The sequence below is a fragment of the Hyperoodon ampullatus genome (genome assembly GCF_949752795.1).
Source record: "Hyperoodon ampullatus genome assembly, chromosome: 1".
Classification (NCBI taxonomy): domain Eukaryota; kingdom Metazoa; phylum Chordata; class Mammalia; order Artiodactyla; family Ziphiidae; genus Hyperoodon; species Hyperoodon ampullatus.
In genome coordinates, this window is record NC_136914.1 from 94,690,377 (window position 1) to 94,706,689 (window position 16,313).

At 36.1% G+C, this 16,313-nt stretch overlaps 1 protein-coding gene across 1 annotated transcript in view; it reads left to right on the plus strand.

The window, feature by feature from the left end:
- The window catches only part of EXOC1 (exocyst complex component 1), a 64,183-nt gene that overhangs the window by 10,724 nt on the left and 37,146 nt on the right, over positions 1-16,313 (plus strand). The window contains exons 4-9 of the mRNA XM_079711131.1: positions 4,723-4,882; positions 8,011-8,031; positions 9,554-9,741; positions 11,782-12,009; positions 12,219-12,351; positions 13,195-13,304. Of these exons, the coding sequence (XP_079567257.1) occupies positions 4,723-4,882; positions 8,011-8,031; positions 9,554-9,741; positions 11,782-12,009; positions 12,219-12,351; positions 13,195-13,304 (840 nt within the window). The remainder of the gene's footprint in view (positions 1-4,722; positions 4,883-8,010; positions 8,032-9,553; positions 9,742-11,781; positions 12,010-12,218; positions 12,352-13,194; positions 13,305-16,313) is intronic.

The window sequence follows — 16,313 nt, forward strand, 5'->3', positions numbered from 1 at the left end:
ATTTTTCTAGGTTTCACATATATGTGTTAATATACGATATTTGTTTTTCTCTTTCTGACTTACTTCACTCTGTATGACAGTCTCGAGATCCATCCATGTCTCTACAAATGACCCAATTTCGTTCCTTTTTATGGCTGAGTAATATTCCATTGTATATATGTACCACATCTTCTTTAACCATTTGTCTGTCGATGGGCATTTAGGTTGCTTCCATGACCTGGCTATTGTAAATAGTGCTGCAATGAACATTGGGGTGCATGTGTCTTTTTGAATTATGGTTTTCTCTGGGTATATGCCCAGTAGTGGGATTGTTGGGTCATATGGTAATTCTGTTTTTAGTTTTTTAAGGAACCTCCATACTGTTCTCCATAGTGGCTGTATCAATTTACATTCCCACCAACAGTGCAAGAGGGTTCCCTTTTCTCCACACCCTCTCCAGCATTTGTTGTTTGTAGATTTTCTGATGAAGCCCATTCTAACTGGTGTAAGGTGATACCTCATTGTAGTTTTGATTTGCGTTTCTCTAATAATTAGTGATGTTGAGCAGCTTTTCATGTGCTTCTTGGCCATCTGTATGTCTTCTTTAGAGAAATGTCTATTTAGGTCTTCTGCCCATTTTTGAATTGGGTTGTTTGTTTTTTTAATATTGAGCTGCATGACCTGTTTATATATTTTGGAGATTAATCCTTTGTCCGTTGATTCGTTTGCAAATATTTTCTCCCATTCTGAGGGTTGTCTTTTCATCTTGTTTGTAGTTTCCTTTGCTGTGCAAAAGCTTTGAAGTTTCATTAGGTCCCATTTGTTTATTTTTGTTTTTATTTCCATTACTCTAGGAGGTGGATCAAAAAAGATCTTGCTGTAGCATGGGGAGATCAGCTCAGTGCTTTGTGACCACCCAGAGGGGTGGGATGGGAAGGATGGGAGGGAGGGAGACGCAAGAGGGAAGAGATATGGGAACATATGTATATGTATAACTGATTCACTTTGCTGTGGAGCGGAGACTGGTGCACCATTGTGGAGCAATTATACTCCAATGAAGATGTAGAAAAAAAAATAATAATAATGTTAAATGTGGCTGCTCTGCAAAAAAAAAAAAAAAAATTGAATCTTACTTAACTCTTGAGTGTCAATTTCAAGGTTTCCACTGGCTAAGACTTTGTAATTGGGGCTGTTTCTTTACTGAAGTAGAAATAAATTTTTAAGATACCTGTGTTAAAAAAAAAAAAAGAAAAAAGCTTGCTGTGATTTATGTCAAAGAGTGTTCTTCCTATGTTTTCCTCTAATAGTCTTACAGTGTCCAGTCTTACATTTAGGTCTCTAATCTATTTTGAGTTTATTTTTGTGTATGGTGTTAGGAAGTGTTCTAATTTCATTCTTTTACATGTAGCTGTCCAGTTTTCCCGGCACCACTTACTGAAGAGACTGTCTTCATTGTATATCCTTGCTTCGTTTGTCATAGATTAGTTGACCAAAGGTGTGTGGGTTTATCTCTGGGCTTTCTATCCTGTTCCATTGATCTATATTTCTGTTTTTGTGCCAGTACCATATTGTCTTGATTACTGTAGCTTTGTAGTATAGTCTGAAGTCAGGGAGTCTGATTCTTCCAGCTCCGTGTTTTTCCCTCAAGACTGCTTTGCCTATTCGGTGTCTTTTGTGTCTCCATACAAATTTTAAGATTTTTTTGTTCTAGTTCTGTAAAAAATGCCCTTGGTAATTTGATAGGGATTGCATTGAATCTGTAGTTTGCTTTTGGTAGTATAGTCATTTTCACAATATTGATCCTTCCAATCCAAGAACATGGTATCTCTTCATCTGTTGGTATCATCTTTAATTTCTTTCATCAGTGTCTTATAGTTTTCTGCATAGAGGTCTTTTGTCTCCCTAGGTAGGTTTATTCCTAGGTATTTTATTCTTTTTGTTGCAGTGGTGAATGAATGGGATTGTTTTCTTACTTTCTCTTTCTGATCTTTCATTGTTAGTATATAGGAATGCAAGAGATTTCTGGGCATTAATTTTGTATCCTGCAACTTTACCAAAGTCATTGATTAGCTCTAGTAGTTTTCTGGTAGCATCTTTAGGATTTTCTATGTATCGTACCGTGTCATCTGCAAACAGTGACAGTTTTACTTCTTCTTTTCCAATTTATATTCCTCTTATTTCTTTTTGTTCTCTGATTGCTGTGGCTAGGACTTCCAAAACTATGTTGAATAGTGGTGAGAGTGGACATCCTTGTCCACAATTACCTTTTTTTAAAAGAAATTTATTAAGTATAGTTGATTTACAATGTGTGTTAATTTCTGCTGTATAGAAAAGTGATTTAGTTATACATATATATATTCTTTTTCATATTCTTTTCTATTATGGTTTATCACAGAATATTGAATATAGTTCCCTGTGCTATACAGTAAGACCTTGTTTATCTTTTCTATGTATAATAGTTTGGATCTGCTAATCCCAAACTCCCAGTACATCCCTTCCCCACCTCTCCTCCCCCTTGGCAATAACAAGTCTGGTCTCTATGTCAGTGAGTCTATTTCTGTTTCACAGATAAGTTCATTTGTGTCACATTTTAGATTTCACATATAAGTGATATCATATGTATTTGTTCTCTGTCTGACTTACTTCACTTAGTATGATACTCTCCAGTAGCATCCGTGTTGCTGCAAATGGCATTATTTCATTCTTTTTTATGGCTAAGTAGTATTTCATTGTATATATGTACCACATCATCTTTATCCATTCACCTGTCAATGGACACATAGGTTGTTTTTCTGTCGTGGCTGTGGTAATAGTGCTGCAGTGAACATTGGGGTGCATTTATCTTTTCAAATTATAGTTTTGTCCAGGTATATGCCCAGGAGTGGGACTGCCGGATCATATGGCAACTCTATTTTTAGTTCTTTGAGGAACCTCCATACTGTTTTCCATAGTGGCTGCACCAGTTTATAGTGCAATTACCTTTTTGTTGTAAGTGAAAGTTTTTAATCTTTTGTCACTTTAATTCTGCTTATTGAGCTATAAATTCATTAGTACATCCATGCTACTGTAATATGATTATACCATAGGTAAGTCTTGATCCCTAGATTATCCCAGATCTTCACAGTGAAAGTCATATCACTTTCCTTGCCTACTTATGGTCTTTATTACATTTTATTCCCCCTAAATAACACCTTAAATTAATTGAATACATGATTAGCCTTCTATAGAACATTAAAAACATTTGAGCCTATTTTTAATTCCTTGGATGTGAGGGAAAGTATACATCCATATGTTTTCATATTTTATACAGTAGTCAAGTAGTTCTGAATTCAAGGGAGAATATCGAGGCATGAAAATATTTCTGTAATGTGGCTTAAGAGACATGTAGAGAGCATAGTGCAGTTCTCTCACACCAGTTGAACTTCTTTTTCATTTGAGAGGACCTTAAAAGGCCAGTATTTTTTACTTTTGAGACACCTTTAATTGTTCTGTATTTTCAGAATTGTAAACAGGAGCAGTCCCTGCTTTTCACCTCATTTGTTCTTGGAAATCACACTAGGGTATAGATTGTATTTTTTCTCACATGTTATAATGAGAAGGTTCACAGCTGTGAATAATAGCACATTATCAAAGAAAAAGTATAACTCTAAAACCCCATAGGCAATTTTAAAAGAAAAATTAGGTCCACATAGAAACCAGAAACCATTGTCATCTTATAAACTAGGAAGCTGAGACACGGGCCATTAAGTAGACATCCTATACTTTCACTCATAGACCTAAGGGGCATAGAAAGGAAATTACCAGAACACTGTGTTGTTTTTAATCCAGCTTCTTTTGAGAGGTAAACAAAATTTGTGCTATAAATTGAATTCTCCGAACCATTCTCTGCAAGTCACTTAGTCGATTTTCTGTGTGTGTGTGTGCGCACGCATGTGTGCACACTTCTTTGCCATCTTATTATGTGCGGGTCCATGTAACCACCGCTACAATCAAGATACAGAAGTATTACAACACCTTAAAGAGCTCCCTCAGCTACCTCTTTATAGCACACCCATCCTCTTTCCTCCCCCCAACAATCCCTGACTCCTGACAACCACTAATCTATTCTCCATCTCATCCATTTCGAGTAGAATTTCATTTTGATTTATTTATAGTTATTGGAGGGTATCTCTTTGTGTAGATATTTAGGTATGACATTATATAAACATAACTTAGTTTTGCTTGTGTTGACATTACCAGTTTCAGTGAGGGAAAAAACCTTTTAGTCGATTTTTTTTTTTTTTTTTGCTGCATTGGGTCTGTTGCTACGCACGTGCTTTCTCTAGTTGCAGCGATTGGGGGCTAGTCTTCATTGCGGTGCATGGGCTTCACATTGCAGTGGCTTCTCTTGTTGTGGAGCACGGGCTCTAGGCATGCGGTCTTCAGTAGTTGTGGCACACGGGCTCAGTAGGTGTGGCTCACGGGCTCTAGAGCACAGGCTTAGTAGCTGTGGTGCACGGGCTTAGTTGCTGTGCGGCATGTGGGATCTTCCCGGACCAGGGCTCGAACCTGTGTACCCTGCACTGGCAGGCGGATTCTTAACCACTGTGCCACCAGGGAAGTCCCTCTTTTAGTAGATTTGTAATGGTGATTTTTTTTCCAACAACAGCTTCAGCTTCTTTTTGTTTTATTGAAATATATATTTTACAATAATGAAAAGAGGATATGATCAAAAACAATATTTTTTGTATATTTTTCTTTCAGGAAAATCCTGAATTTGATTTACATTTTGAAAAAATATATAAATGGGTTGCCAGCAGCACTGCTGAAAAGAATGCATTTATTTCATGCATTTGGAAACTGAATCAGCGATATCTCCGGAAGAAAATTGATTTTGTCAGTGTTAGCTCACAGCTTTTGGAAGGTAAAGTTAAATAAAAATGTATATGTAAAATCAGGTATATCTATAAGTGAATATATAATTTGGCATTACTCAAAGTATTTAAAACTCTGAATTATCTTTTTTGTAAAGGAATTTTAAGATAATTTTTCTTATTGCAGAAGTGATGCTTGTTCATTATAGAAAACTGATTCATTAAATTAAATGAAAATCACTTATAAACTTAATCCTCGGAGATAACTATGCATTTCTATGCATACTGAAATGCTTTTTTTAAAATAAAGAAATTTATGTTGCTACCTAACATGGCTTTTCATATAATGTTTCATGAACATTTTCCATGTTATTAAACACTTACCCCAACATTATTTTTAATGGCACCATAGTATTCCATTGTATTGGATATACTATAATTTTTTAACTAATCACTTAAAAAAATTTTTCCAATCTTTGCTTATCTTAAACAGCTCTGAGATGAATATCCTTGTAGCTGTATTTTTGTGTAGAGTGTAGGTGTAGTGTTTAAGAAACAACTCTGGAGTCAGACTGCCTGGGTTCAAATACTGGCTTTGTCACTTACTATAGCTGTGTGACCTCGGGTTACTCTATGTTTCAGTTTCTCATATGTCAGAAACAGAGATAATAATAGTATCGACTCCATAGGATTGTTTTAAGGATTAAATTAATATATGAACATGATGAGAACAATGCCAGATATATAGTAAGAACTCAATTATATATTAACAATCATTATTCTATTATCAGGATAAAGTCCTAAGACATGAGGTTAATTAGGGTATTTTAGATCAGTATGTCTTCAGGAATATTACTAGGGATTATTTTGTGTTATAAGAGAAAAACTCTACTGTTAATTGTTGAAAACATACAATGAGGTTTTTCTCTTTTAAAATTTCTTTTATGAAGACATACACATTGTGAGAAGATGGGTTCTGTTGCCTTGCGGATGCAATTTGTGTTGTATTCTTTATCTCAAAGAAAGCAATTGAAGTAACAGCAGGTGGACAGAGTTGTTGCTCCTCTTTTTTTTTTTTTTTTTTTTTTTTTTTTTGCCGTACGCGGACCTCTCACCACTGTGGCCTCTCCCGTTGCGGAGCAACAGGCTCCGGACGCGCAGGCTCAGCGGCCATGGCCCACGGGCCCAGCCGCTCCGCGGCATGCGGGATCCTCCCGGACCAGGGCATGAACCCGTGTCCCCTGCATCGGCAGGCGGACCCCCAACCACTGCACCACCAGGGAAGCCCTGCCCCTCTTTATTGAGAAAAAAAAAGTAGATTTGTTCTAAATTATATATTAGAAAGAAAACTTAGATTTGTCCTAAGTTGTATATTAGCATTTCAAAATAGCTTCTGTTCTGTCAAGTGAAACATCTGAAATTGCCAATATTCAACCATTTTTACCTATAAAAATGGCAATTTCAGATGCTTCAGACTATTCCTTGACTTAGTCACTTGCCTCTGTCCTTTCTCCATTTTGTTTTACTTAATTCCTTTGCTGTTTGGTCATCTATCTTTCTCTCCTTAAATGTAGTATTCTTGTCCATCACTTACTAATTAGTGAGGCCATTACTGGTTTCAGGCTTGATGCTTGGAACTTGCAGAGGCAAGTCACGTCTCTCAGGCCACATGCTTCTCCCTGCAGTGGGGCTGGCCTTGTGTCAGAGCCCTCAGGGTTGCCATCTCGCCAACATTAGCCTCCAGTGTCTTGGTGGTTGAGTGTGTTGAGGAAATAACCTTTAAGAAATTTATGGTAATTTTCCATGCCTTGAATAGTGGCTTAATTTGTTCTGAGTAGCTTTCATTTTTTTTTTTTAAACCATTTCAGGGTTGAACATTCTGATCAGTGAATGATTCATAAGCTTTCTGTTCTGTTGTTGAATATGATGTGTTTCCAGATGTTACTTATTGCCTAAGATGTATTTTAAACCAGTATATTTCATTCAGTCAACAATATGGGCAAGTACATACCTACCTGTATTTACCTCATTAAGGAATATTACCAAAATCAATGAGAAGAGTATTGCTATTTTTTGAGAATGAGGTGACTAGCTTTAAAAAAAGACAAGACATTTAATTTTTCAGGGCCTTAAACGAAGGTGTAGACATTTTTATTTTTATAAATATTAACTAATTGAGATCAATTTTAAGAATACTGAGATCCTTAAGGAACTCATTTTGAAAATCACTTTCTATAAATCAGTAACTGTTGCTTTGGTTTAATGGAGTTCATATAGTAGCTTTATTAATGTCCATAAACTTGTTTAATGTTTTACTGGACTTTAAAATCATGGCCACTAACTCCCATTTTAAAAAAAAAGTCTCTAAGCTTTGGGTTATGTTAGAAAACAAATGAGAAATTAGAAAACAAATGAGAAATTATCAACATCTCCTTTTAAGAGCTAAGTAATCATTCAAGTAAGTAAGACTGTTCATTGGGAATGTTAGCAGTAGCAGCTTTAGTCGTTTTTATTGGTGACAATTGAATGTTCGTGCTAATAATTGGGGCTTCTTAGTAGAATAAGGTTCTTAAAACAGGACTTTGTTAGCAGTTGAAGTAGAGTGAAGTTTTTGTTTGGACTTTTCTTTTTCATTCTTGCAGCCAGATTTTTTTTTAAAATCTTTGACTTGAATCCTTAAAAGCCAGCTTGAACTGATAATTGTGTGTGTGTTTTTTAAACTGCTTCCATCTTGTCCTTTCTAACAATGTTTTATGACTAATCCATTCTGAGGGAGTGTCTGGGTAAAGGTTTGGACCTTGAGTGAAAATAACTAGACTGAACGCATGAGTCACAACTGACCTATAAACAATCCCCAGGAAGTGATCTGTTTCCCAGTTTTCTCCTCCAAAGACTGGGCAGTACTGTTTCATAAACGACTAAGAGAAAGCAGAAAGATAAATGTATTTTTAGTCACTGTCAGAAAATGAATTTAAAAAATGAACACTGGAAATTTAGCTTCTTGTGGATATTTCCTGTTTGTAGTTGTATTTGACATTGTCTTTTAAGCTTTAATGTAGCATGAAGTTCGAATGAAATATGGGTAGTATTTTTAAAATTTAAACCTGTGTACGTTTCTAGCCAGCTAATATTCTTTGCTTACTTTCCTCTGCTTTTTTCATACCTTTTTACTCTCCAGAACTGCCTAAAGTTACAGAAGGTGCGTAACACCTTTTCTTCTTATTCTATTCCATAGATTTTTATTACTTGACATTGTTATGTACTGTTGGTTGCATATTTTATGAAATTGTGTGCAGGGAAAAGTATATTACTACAAAATCCATATGGTAATAAAAATCGATGATAGTATTCATTATTCACTTACAAAGAGCTGTTTTATGGAAGAGAAAATACTTCTGAAGCAGTTATGATCATTTAAAATATTTGTTTATTTTTAAATATTTACTTGTGCAAGGAGCTGTACAGAATGGTTTAGGCATTCCCTGCCCCCTAGCGGCTAAGAAGCTGTCACACATGACAGTTTAACATTTCCACAGTGACTGTTTCAAAGGACTAGGAGCTCGGTGATGCTACTGTAAGGAACTTATATTTACATACTGTAATCTGTAATTGCCTGTACCAAAAGTTTTATCCCCCTCCTTTTTTTTCTGGGACATTAACTAAATCGGCCTAATTGCCATTCTTAAGAGTAAACCGTTCGTTACTTTGAATTAGGTGTTTTTTGTTCTAGGACAAATGAACATATGTCATGTCACGCTGAATGCAAGTATTCATTTTCATACAAAATAATATTTCAAACATCCAGTGTTTGTCATTTTAACATGTCACATGAGTTGATGAAAATCAGTGACTTTGTTTCGAGGTTTATTTAGGGGTAAAAATTATTTTTTTCATTTTACCTCTCTTAACCTAAAGATTTATATAAATCCCACATGCTGAGTGTATTCTCTCAAAAAACTGAACTGAGACATTTACCCAGAAAGCATCTCAGATTTGACCTCGTGGTCTTTTGTTTTGAAGCAGGAAAAGTTTAAATTTTTGTAATTTCACTCAGCCGTGTGTAGTTGTTGCTCTTCTTACTACAATGTACAGTTACTGAGAAAGTTTCTATTAGCTGATCTTTAGAAATTTTATCAACACATGTGAAAATTTTTTAGACAAAGAAGTGGAAAATTCAGTTAATATTTTCAGTGCCCAAAATAAATTGTGAATTGTAGATGCATTTTTAAAATTTCAATTGAAAGTTATTTGGAGAAAAAACAAAACAAAGACAAAAAGAAAAAAGATAACAGAAGAAAATGTTACCTGGGAAAAAAAGGGAAGCAAATTGTTTTTCATGTGTCCTGAACTCATAATCATTGTTTTGTTAGAGCAACAGTCACTTCAGGTAGGGGGAAAAGGTTAGTCTTGCACACGTGCTTTGTTTCTGGTTTTGTATTTGTTTTATAGTTTGATTATGTTTTGGGAAACTGTGACTAAAGCCTATTTTAACACAAGTCAATGAATTAGACTGCATGCTTTTGTTATAATAGATAATTATGTTAACACATGCGGTTCTTCATAATAATAAGGGTTTTTTTCATATATTTTGAATCATTTTTTCCTATTTTTCAGCCACTAAATGTAACCTGTGATTATAACTGACCTTACCTATAAGTACAGTGCTATTGTCCATCCTACTTTTTTTGACTACTTTATTTTTAATTTTTACCCTCTTTAAGAATCTGTTCCAAGTGGAGAAAATCAGAGTGTGACAGGAGGTGATGAAGAAGCAGTGGATGAATACCAAGAGTTAAATGCAAGAGAAGAGCAGGATATTGAGATAATGATGGAAGGCTGTGAGTATGCAATTTCAAATGCCGAGGCCTTTGCAGAAAGGTTGTCCAGAGAGCTGCAGGTGCTAGATGGGGTAAGCCTTTCTTATAATCTATGATTAGTGATGTGTGTGTAGTGGATTGAGGAGACTGGTGATGTTCATATTTTACTGCCTGAGCACTTAAGCCTGGGTAGTGTGATTATTGCTGTCTTTCTCTATAAGTGCATTACCAGCTGCCATCAGTCTTTCACTGTTCTTGTTCAAAAGACAACCATTCCTAATAGGCCAATGAAGGCAGTTGGCTGAGGTTCTGGATTTGGGGAGCTTCTTGATTTGAAGTGATGGAAGTAAAAAGTAGCCAACCTGAAACCAACTTGAGGGTTGATTCCCCCAGCCTCTGAAACACCTCAGAATAGTTCAGTGCAAAAGAATAGCGTTTTTGTGGTTTGAAAAAAAAAAAAAAAGGTACAGGTTAGAAAGAGAGAAATTGGGCCGAAAGAAGTGATTCATGTACCCAAAGAGAGCAAGATAGTGTGGGGAAAACAGAGAGCCAGGGGGAAAGGATGTTTGACTCCCCTGCTGAAATGTTTTGGAATAGACTCTTCATTTGTACGCACATTTCTAAGTTTGTATCTAAATGCACATCTTTATTTACTTTTTTTTAGAAAGTAAAAAGCTGCAAGTAGCACCTCTGTTGTGAGAAAAACCTAAAATGGGAACATTTGGGGGGTTTTTTGTTTTGTTTAGACAAGGTATGCATTTAAGAAAAATCCTCAGGGCTTCCCTGGTGGTGCAGTGGTTGAGAGTCTGCCTGCTGATGCAGGGGACATGGGTTTGTGCCCTGGTCCGGGAGGATCCCACGTGCCGTGGGGCAGCTGGGCCCATGAGCCATGGCTGCTGAGCCTGCGCGTCCGGAGCCTGTGCTCCGCAATGGGAGAGGCCACGACAGTAGAGGCCCGCATACCGCAAAAAAAAAAAAAAAAAATCCTCAGAGAATAAAAAATATTTAAAGACTTAAAGAATGTTAAGGTACATGAAAGATACAGAGTTATGAGATTGAACTGAGGCCCAGGGTTTACAGGAACAGTCCAAGCTTACAAATCTATAAAACCCTCTGGAAGTAAAGCCCAGAAGAGACTTCAAGATGTTAAAGTAGGAATTGTCCTGGGTCAGTTCAAGCCCACCTCTGCTGCTTGATGTCAGTGGGTCTGAGCCCTGCTGCCTTTACAGTTGGGCTGCACCTATAATTGAGTTATGAATAGTGTATAATATAACACGTGAAATTATAGCATCAACTGTACAATGATACTCCTTTAATTCCTTGTCCAAATTTTTTCCTCATATTTGTTATCTGCCTTCTGGCTTAGTGATTTGTATTTTCTTTTCTAGTTAATATTACATCTGTGTTGCAAGTCATCATATTACTTTGCAGTTTAATTTTGGATTTGAAAGCTTCCATATTTCAGGGAATTCAGAATCAATAGTCAGAATCATTTAGAAAACATTAATAAAGGGATGGTGGTTTGTTACTGCTTTGCCTCAAAAAAAAGTAGTCGCAAATGAAAGAGAAAAAAAAGAATACCATGGAAGGAGCTATCTTATGGCAACAGGCTCTTCCACATCCTGTTAGTACAAATCATACAACAGTTATAAGTTAGTTCCATGAATTCTTCAAAGACTGGCATACTACTGTTACCCTCTTGACTAAGGTATTAACATAGATGATTCTGCTTTTGTTTAGGGTTTTATGTAAATATTACAGAGTATAGAAAATTTTTATAGCTGATAGAGTTGGAAGGAGTATCAGAGATGGCATAGTGTAATGCCACTTAATTTATAGAAATGAGAATATACCATTACTGATGATACATCGTGGGGCAGAGCCCTACTTGTTCAGTCTGCAGAAATATGAATACTGAGGTATGGTCCCTAACCTTGATATAAAGGAAAGTGTACTTTCCTGAAATACTGTGTAAAAAAGTGGAATGTAAACACAAAGTGATAAATTAGATGTTTAAATGTGTATGTCAACCTTTGTTACTCTGCTGTCAGAGATTTATCAGTATTTCATTTTTATACCTCTTTTACACATTTGAAGAATACGAAGTATTAACTATCTTTTTAACTTTGTAGGCCAACATCCAGTCAATCATGGCCTCCGAAAAGCAAGTAAACATCCTAATGAAGTTGCTGGATGAGGCTCTAAAGGAAGTGGATCAGATTGAATTGAAACTGAGTAGTTATGAGGAAATGCTCCAAAGTGTAAAAGAACAAATGGATCAGATCTCTGAGAGCAACCACCTGATTCATCTTAGTAACACTAATAATGTAAAACTCCTATCAGAGATAGAGTTCCTTGTGGTAAGCATGATTATAAATTACCAACAACAATAAAAAAAAATCTAATGATAATATGTAAAGCCCATTTGTAAACATTTTCTAATTTCTTTAGGAGAGCAAGATTTAAAAATACTGAAATTCCAAAGACCTAGTAATAGGATTGAGTAGCATCTTACCTGTAAATTTCCTGAAGAGTACATGTACAAACAGTGTATTTTTATGTATTCCAGAACCACATGGACTTGGCCAAAGGTCATATAAAGGCCCTTCAGGAAGGAGATCTTGCTTCCTCCAGGGGCATCGAGGCCTGTACCAACGCCGCGGATGCCCTTCTGCAGTGCATGAATGTGGCTCTTCGACCAGGTGTGACAATAAAATCTTCCCAAGAACCTGAGACTAAGCCTGTGACTTAGTATAAAGCTTTTGACAAGAAGTGCATGGGGCAAGTGGTTTAGGGTTACATTCTTAGCTATTAAAACAAGTTTCACTTATTATCAAACATAATTCATATTAGCACTAAGAAATTGTTCATTTCAATTCCTTCTGATTGACCATCAATGACTGGTTAACACCAGTATTTTTCTTCAGTACTGTCCATAGGACCTAGCACAAAGTAGATGACATAAGGTTTTGCTATGCCAGCAGTTCCAAAACTTGAGTTTGCATTAGAATCACCTAGAGCAGGGGTCCCCAACACCCGGGGCTGCGACTGGTACTGGTCCGTGGCCTGTTAGGTACTGGGCTACGCAGCAGGAGGTGAGCAGCGGGCGAGTGAGCGAAGCTTCATCTGCTGCTCCCCATCACGCGCATTACCACCTGAACCATCCCCACCACCACCATCTGTGGAGAAATTGTCTTCCACGAAACTGGTCCCTGGTGCCAAAAAGGTTGGGGACCACTGACCTAGAAGGCTTACGAAAATACAGATTGCCAGGTGCCACCTCCAGAATCAGTAGATCTGGGCTGAGACCTTGGAATCCATATTTCTAACAGTTCCCAGGTGATGCTGAGGCAGGACCACACTGTGAGAACCACTGTGCTATACTGTTTTTTTCCCCTTACCTTTCTTTTACAAAGCGTACGAATAAACCAGTAAAACTTTGGGTTCTTCAAAACTGAAATATGGATACTGTTATAAAGGTATTCATTAAACATCGAGGAACTCTTTTTACGCATTAAATAAGTCAAAAAATGTTATGATTTCAGGCCATGACATGCTTCTGGCAGTCAAACAGCAACAGCAGCGTTTCAGTGATTTGCGAGAGCATTTTGCCCGGAGACTAGCCAGTCACCTCAACAATGTTTTTGTTCAACAGGTAATTTTATTTTATTATTAATACTGACATGTTCTTGTAACCTGTTTATATATATATTAACTTAAAATTAATATATATTAGCTTAAAATTAAATTCCCAGAAAAAATTTTAGTGTGTTTAATTGGGATCACAGTATATTCCTGCACACATTTCTTTGATTTTAATATTTTTAATATTTTTAAGTTTTAATATTTGTAAATACATCTATACGAGCAAATATGTGCATATTTGCTCGTAGATGTATTTGGGGCCTCAGTGGCCTCCTTAGGAAGACAGTCTAGTTCCTTTTAGCTAAAACTCCCTGAGTTTTAAATAACTATGCTTACATGTTGCATATACCATTTAGACGTTCTTATTTATAAAAATAAGTCCAAACCTGTTACATGTTTACTGTTTGGCTTGTTTTATTTTTCAGTGTTTTGAATTGAGAACTAGGACTTGATTCCATGTTTGAAGTGTTTCATTGGCTTCATGTATTTACATATATGAGAAAAATGACTCAGTTGTAAATTCCAGTTGATTTAATCTTATATAAACCCTTTGCCTGCATTTTTATATGGAAAGGGATGTTATAATTAAGGTTGTGGCAATGATAATAATGCTAATAATATTATTAAGGGTACCTTAGAGGGATTTGAATAGAAGGCATTTTAATATCTGGGCATTTTAATACATTAGGTTTCGTATATTTTTCATGTCTTTTATTTTAATAGGGTTATTGGGCAAAAAAAATTGAGGGAAATTCTGTTCATCAAGAAATGCTGTCTGAAATACTAGATTCTTATTTTGTTTTCACTTTGTAGTATTCTAAAACAATTGTATTTACTATATTTTATTTCTGATTAGTTTACTCAGGCCCTCCTTCAGCTCTATAACAGGTCCTACTTTCTTTCGGTGCCTGTGAGTACATCAACTTTGGCTCCAGCTTCTTTGATTCTTTTCTTTTTTCTGTAAAGTTTACTAAACTTAACAGCAGCAGAATCTTTATAGATTATAATTTACTGATTTAAGCTACCTGTTAACCATATTTATAGCAGTTTTTTAATGTCCCATAACAAAAAGTTTATTTAGGCCAAAAAAGCATTTAATCTCATTCTGCTTGCCTTTCTTCCTGTCATTCTGTCACTCACTTTCTCCTTCATATATTTAGAAATCATTTGCCAAGTGATTAGAGATGCATACTAGCCATTTACTTGGAATAGATGAGAGGCTGATTCTGCCCTCAAGTCACTCACAGTCTAGAGAAGGGAGATATAATAGACTGATGGACTGAGTGGGGGGTATATGTTATGATAGTGGTACTGTGGGAGCATAAAGGAAGACCATCTAACTAAGCATGCAAGGGGGAAATTGGGGAAGACTCTCTTAACATTTTACTTGACGTGAAAAGCATCAAGAAAAAAGTAAACCTAGAAATCACATAGGAAATACTAATGCACATTTTACTTACAGTATTATTTCAATAATATCTATTTCTACACAGTTCCCTAGTTTTTAAAAATAATCCTGTTAACAGTAATATAGGCCACACTTGTAGATGGTACTGAAATTACTAGTCAGTAAACGATAATCCTTTCTGCACCCTTAATTGTTTGTTGTAACATGCTACTATTTATGATTTTGCTTCCTTGACTTATAAACTAATGGCTTTGTTTTAAGTGAATGCTTCCGAGTTCTGAAAATCTAAAATGTATTGTTACACGTGAGTAATGCATGTTGAAAACCAGAATGTTGCAACAACCTAGAATGTGCTGAAGAAGGTGGAGGACGACATCCCAAGTATAGAAAAGAGATTTTCTGTGTGTTAAATTTAATGCATTGTGTCACCTAGCAAAAGAGTTGGGAAACATGGGTATTTCTATTCCTGGTTGTGGGACACACTAGCTGGGAAAATTTGCTTACCGCATTATGGTTTATCTCTTTGTCAGTCAGTCACCAGATTTTTATTGCATGCCTATTTTGTACTCACTGTCATCCATATATAAGAATAAGAAATGACTCCCACCCTCAAGATGCTTGTGAGGAGGTGTTAAAAGTAATGTAGTTAAAGCTCTACAGCAGTGTATACAGAGTACCTTGGAGACATTGAAGGTTCAGTTCCAGACCACCACAATAAAGTGAATATGTCAATAAAGCAAGTCACACAAATTTTTTTGTTTCCCAGTGCATGTAAAATTTATGTTTACACTATATTGTAGCCTATTAAGTGTACAATAGCATTATGTCTAACAAAATGTACACACCTTAATTTAAAAAATACTTTATTTCTAAAAATTGCTAACCATCATCTGAGTCATAATATTTTTGCTGGTGAGGGGTCTTTCCTCGATGTTGACGGCACTGAGGGATCAAGGTGGTGGTTGCTGAAGAGTGGGGTGGCTATGGCAATTTTTAAAAATAAGACAACGAAGTTTGCTGTAATGATTGACTTTTCCATTCCCAAACAATTTCTCTGGGGCATGCAATGCTGGTGATAGCATTTTACCCACAGTAGAACTTCTTTCAAAACTGGAGTCAGTCCTCTGAAATCCTGCCGCTGTTTTATCAACTAAGTTTATGTAATAGCCTAAATCCGTTGTTGTCATTTCAGTAGTCTTCACAGCATCTTCACCAGGAGTAGATTCCATCTCAGGAAACCACTTTCTTTGCTCAGCCATAAGAAGCAGCTCCTCATCCGTTAAAATCCATTAAGTGAGATTATAGCAATTCAGTCACATCTTCAGTCTCCGCTTATAATTCTAGTTCTCTTGCTATTTCGACCACATCTGTAGTTACTTCCTCTACTGCAGTCTTGAACCCCTCAAAGTCATTCATGAGGGTTGGAATCAGCTTCTTCTAAAACTCTTGTTAATGTTGATATTTTGATCTCATGAATCACGAATGTTCTTAATGGCATCTAGAGTGGTGAATCCTTTCCAACAGGTTTTCAGTTGTCTTTACCCAGGTCTATCAGAGGAATCACTATCTATGGCAACTGTGGCCTTACAAAATGTTATCTCTTAAATAATA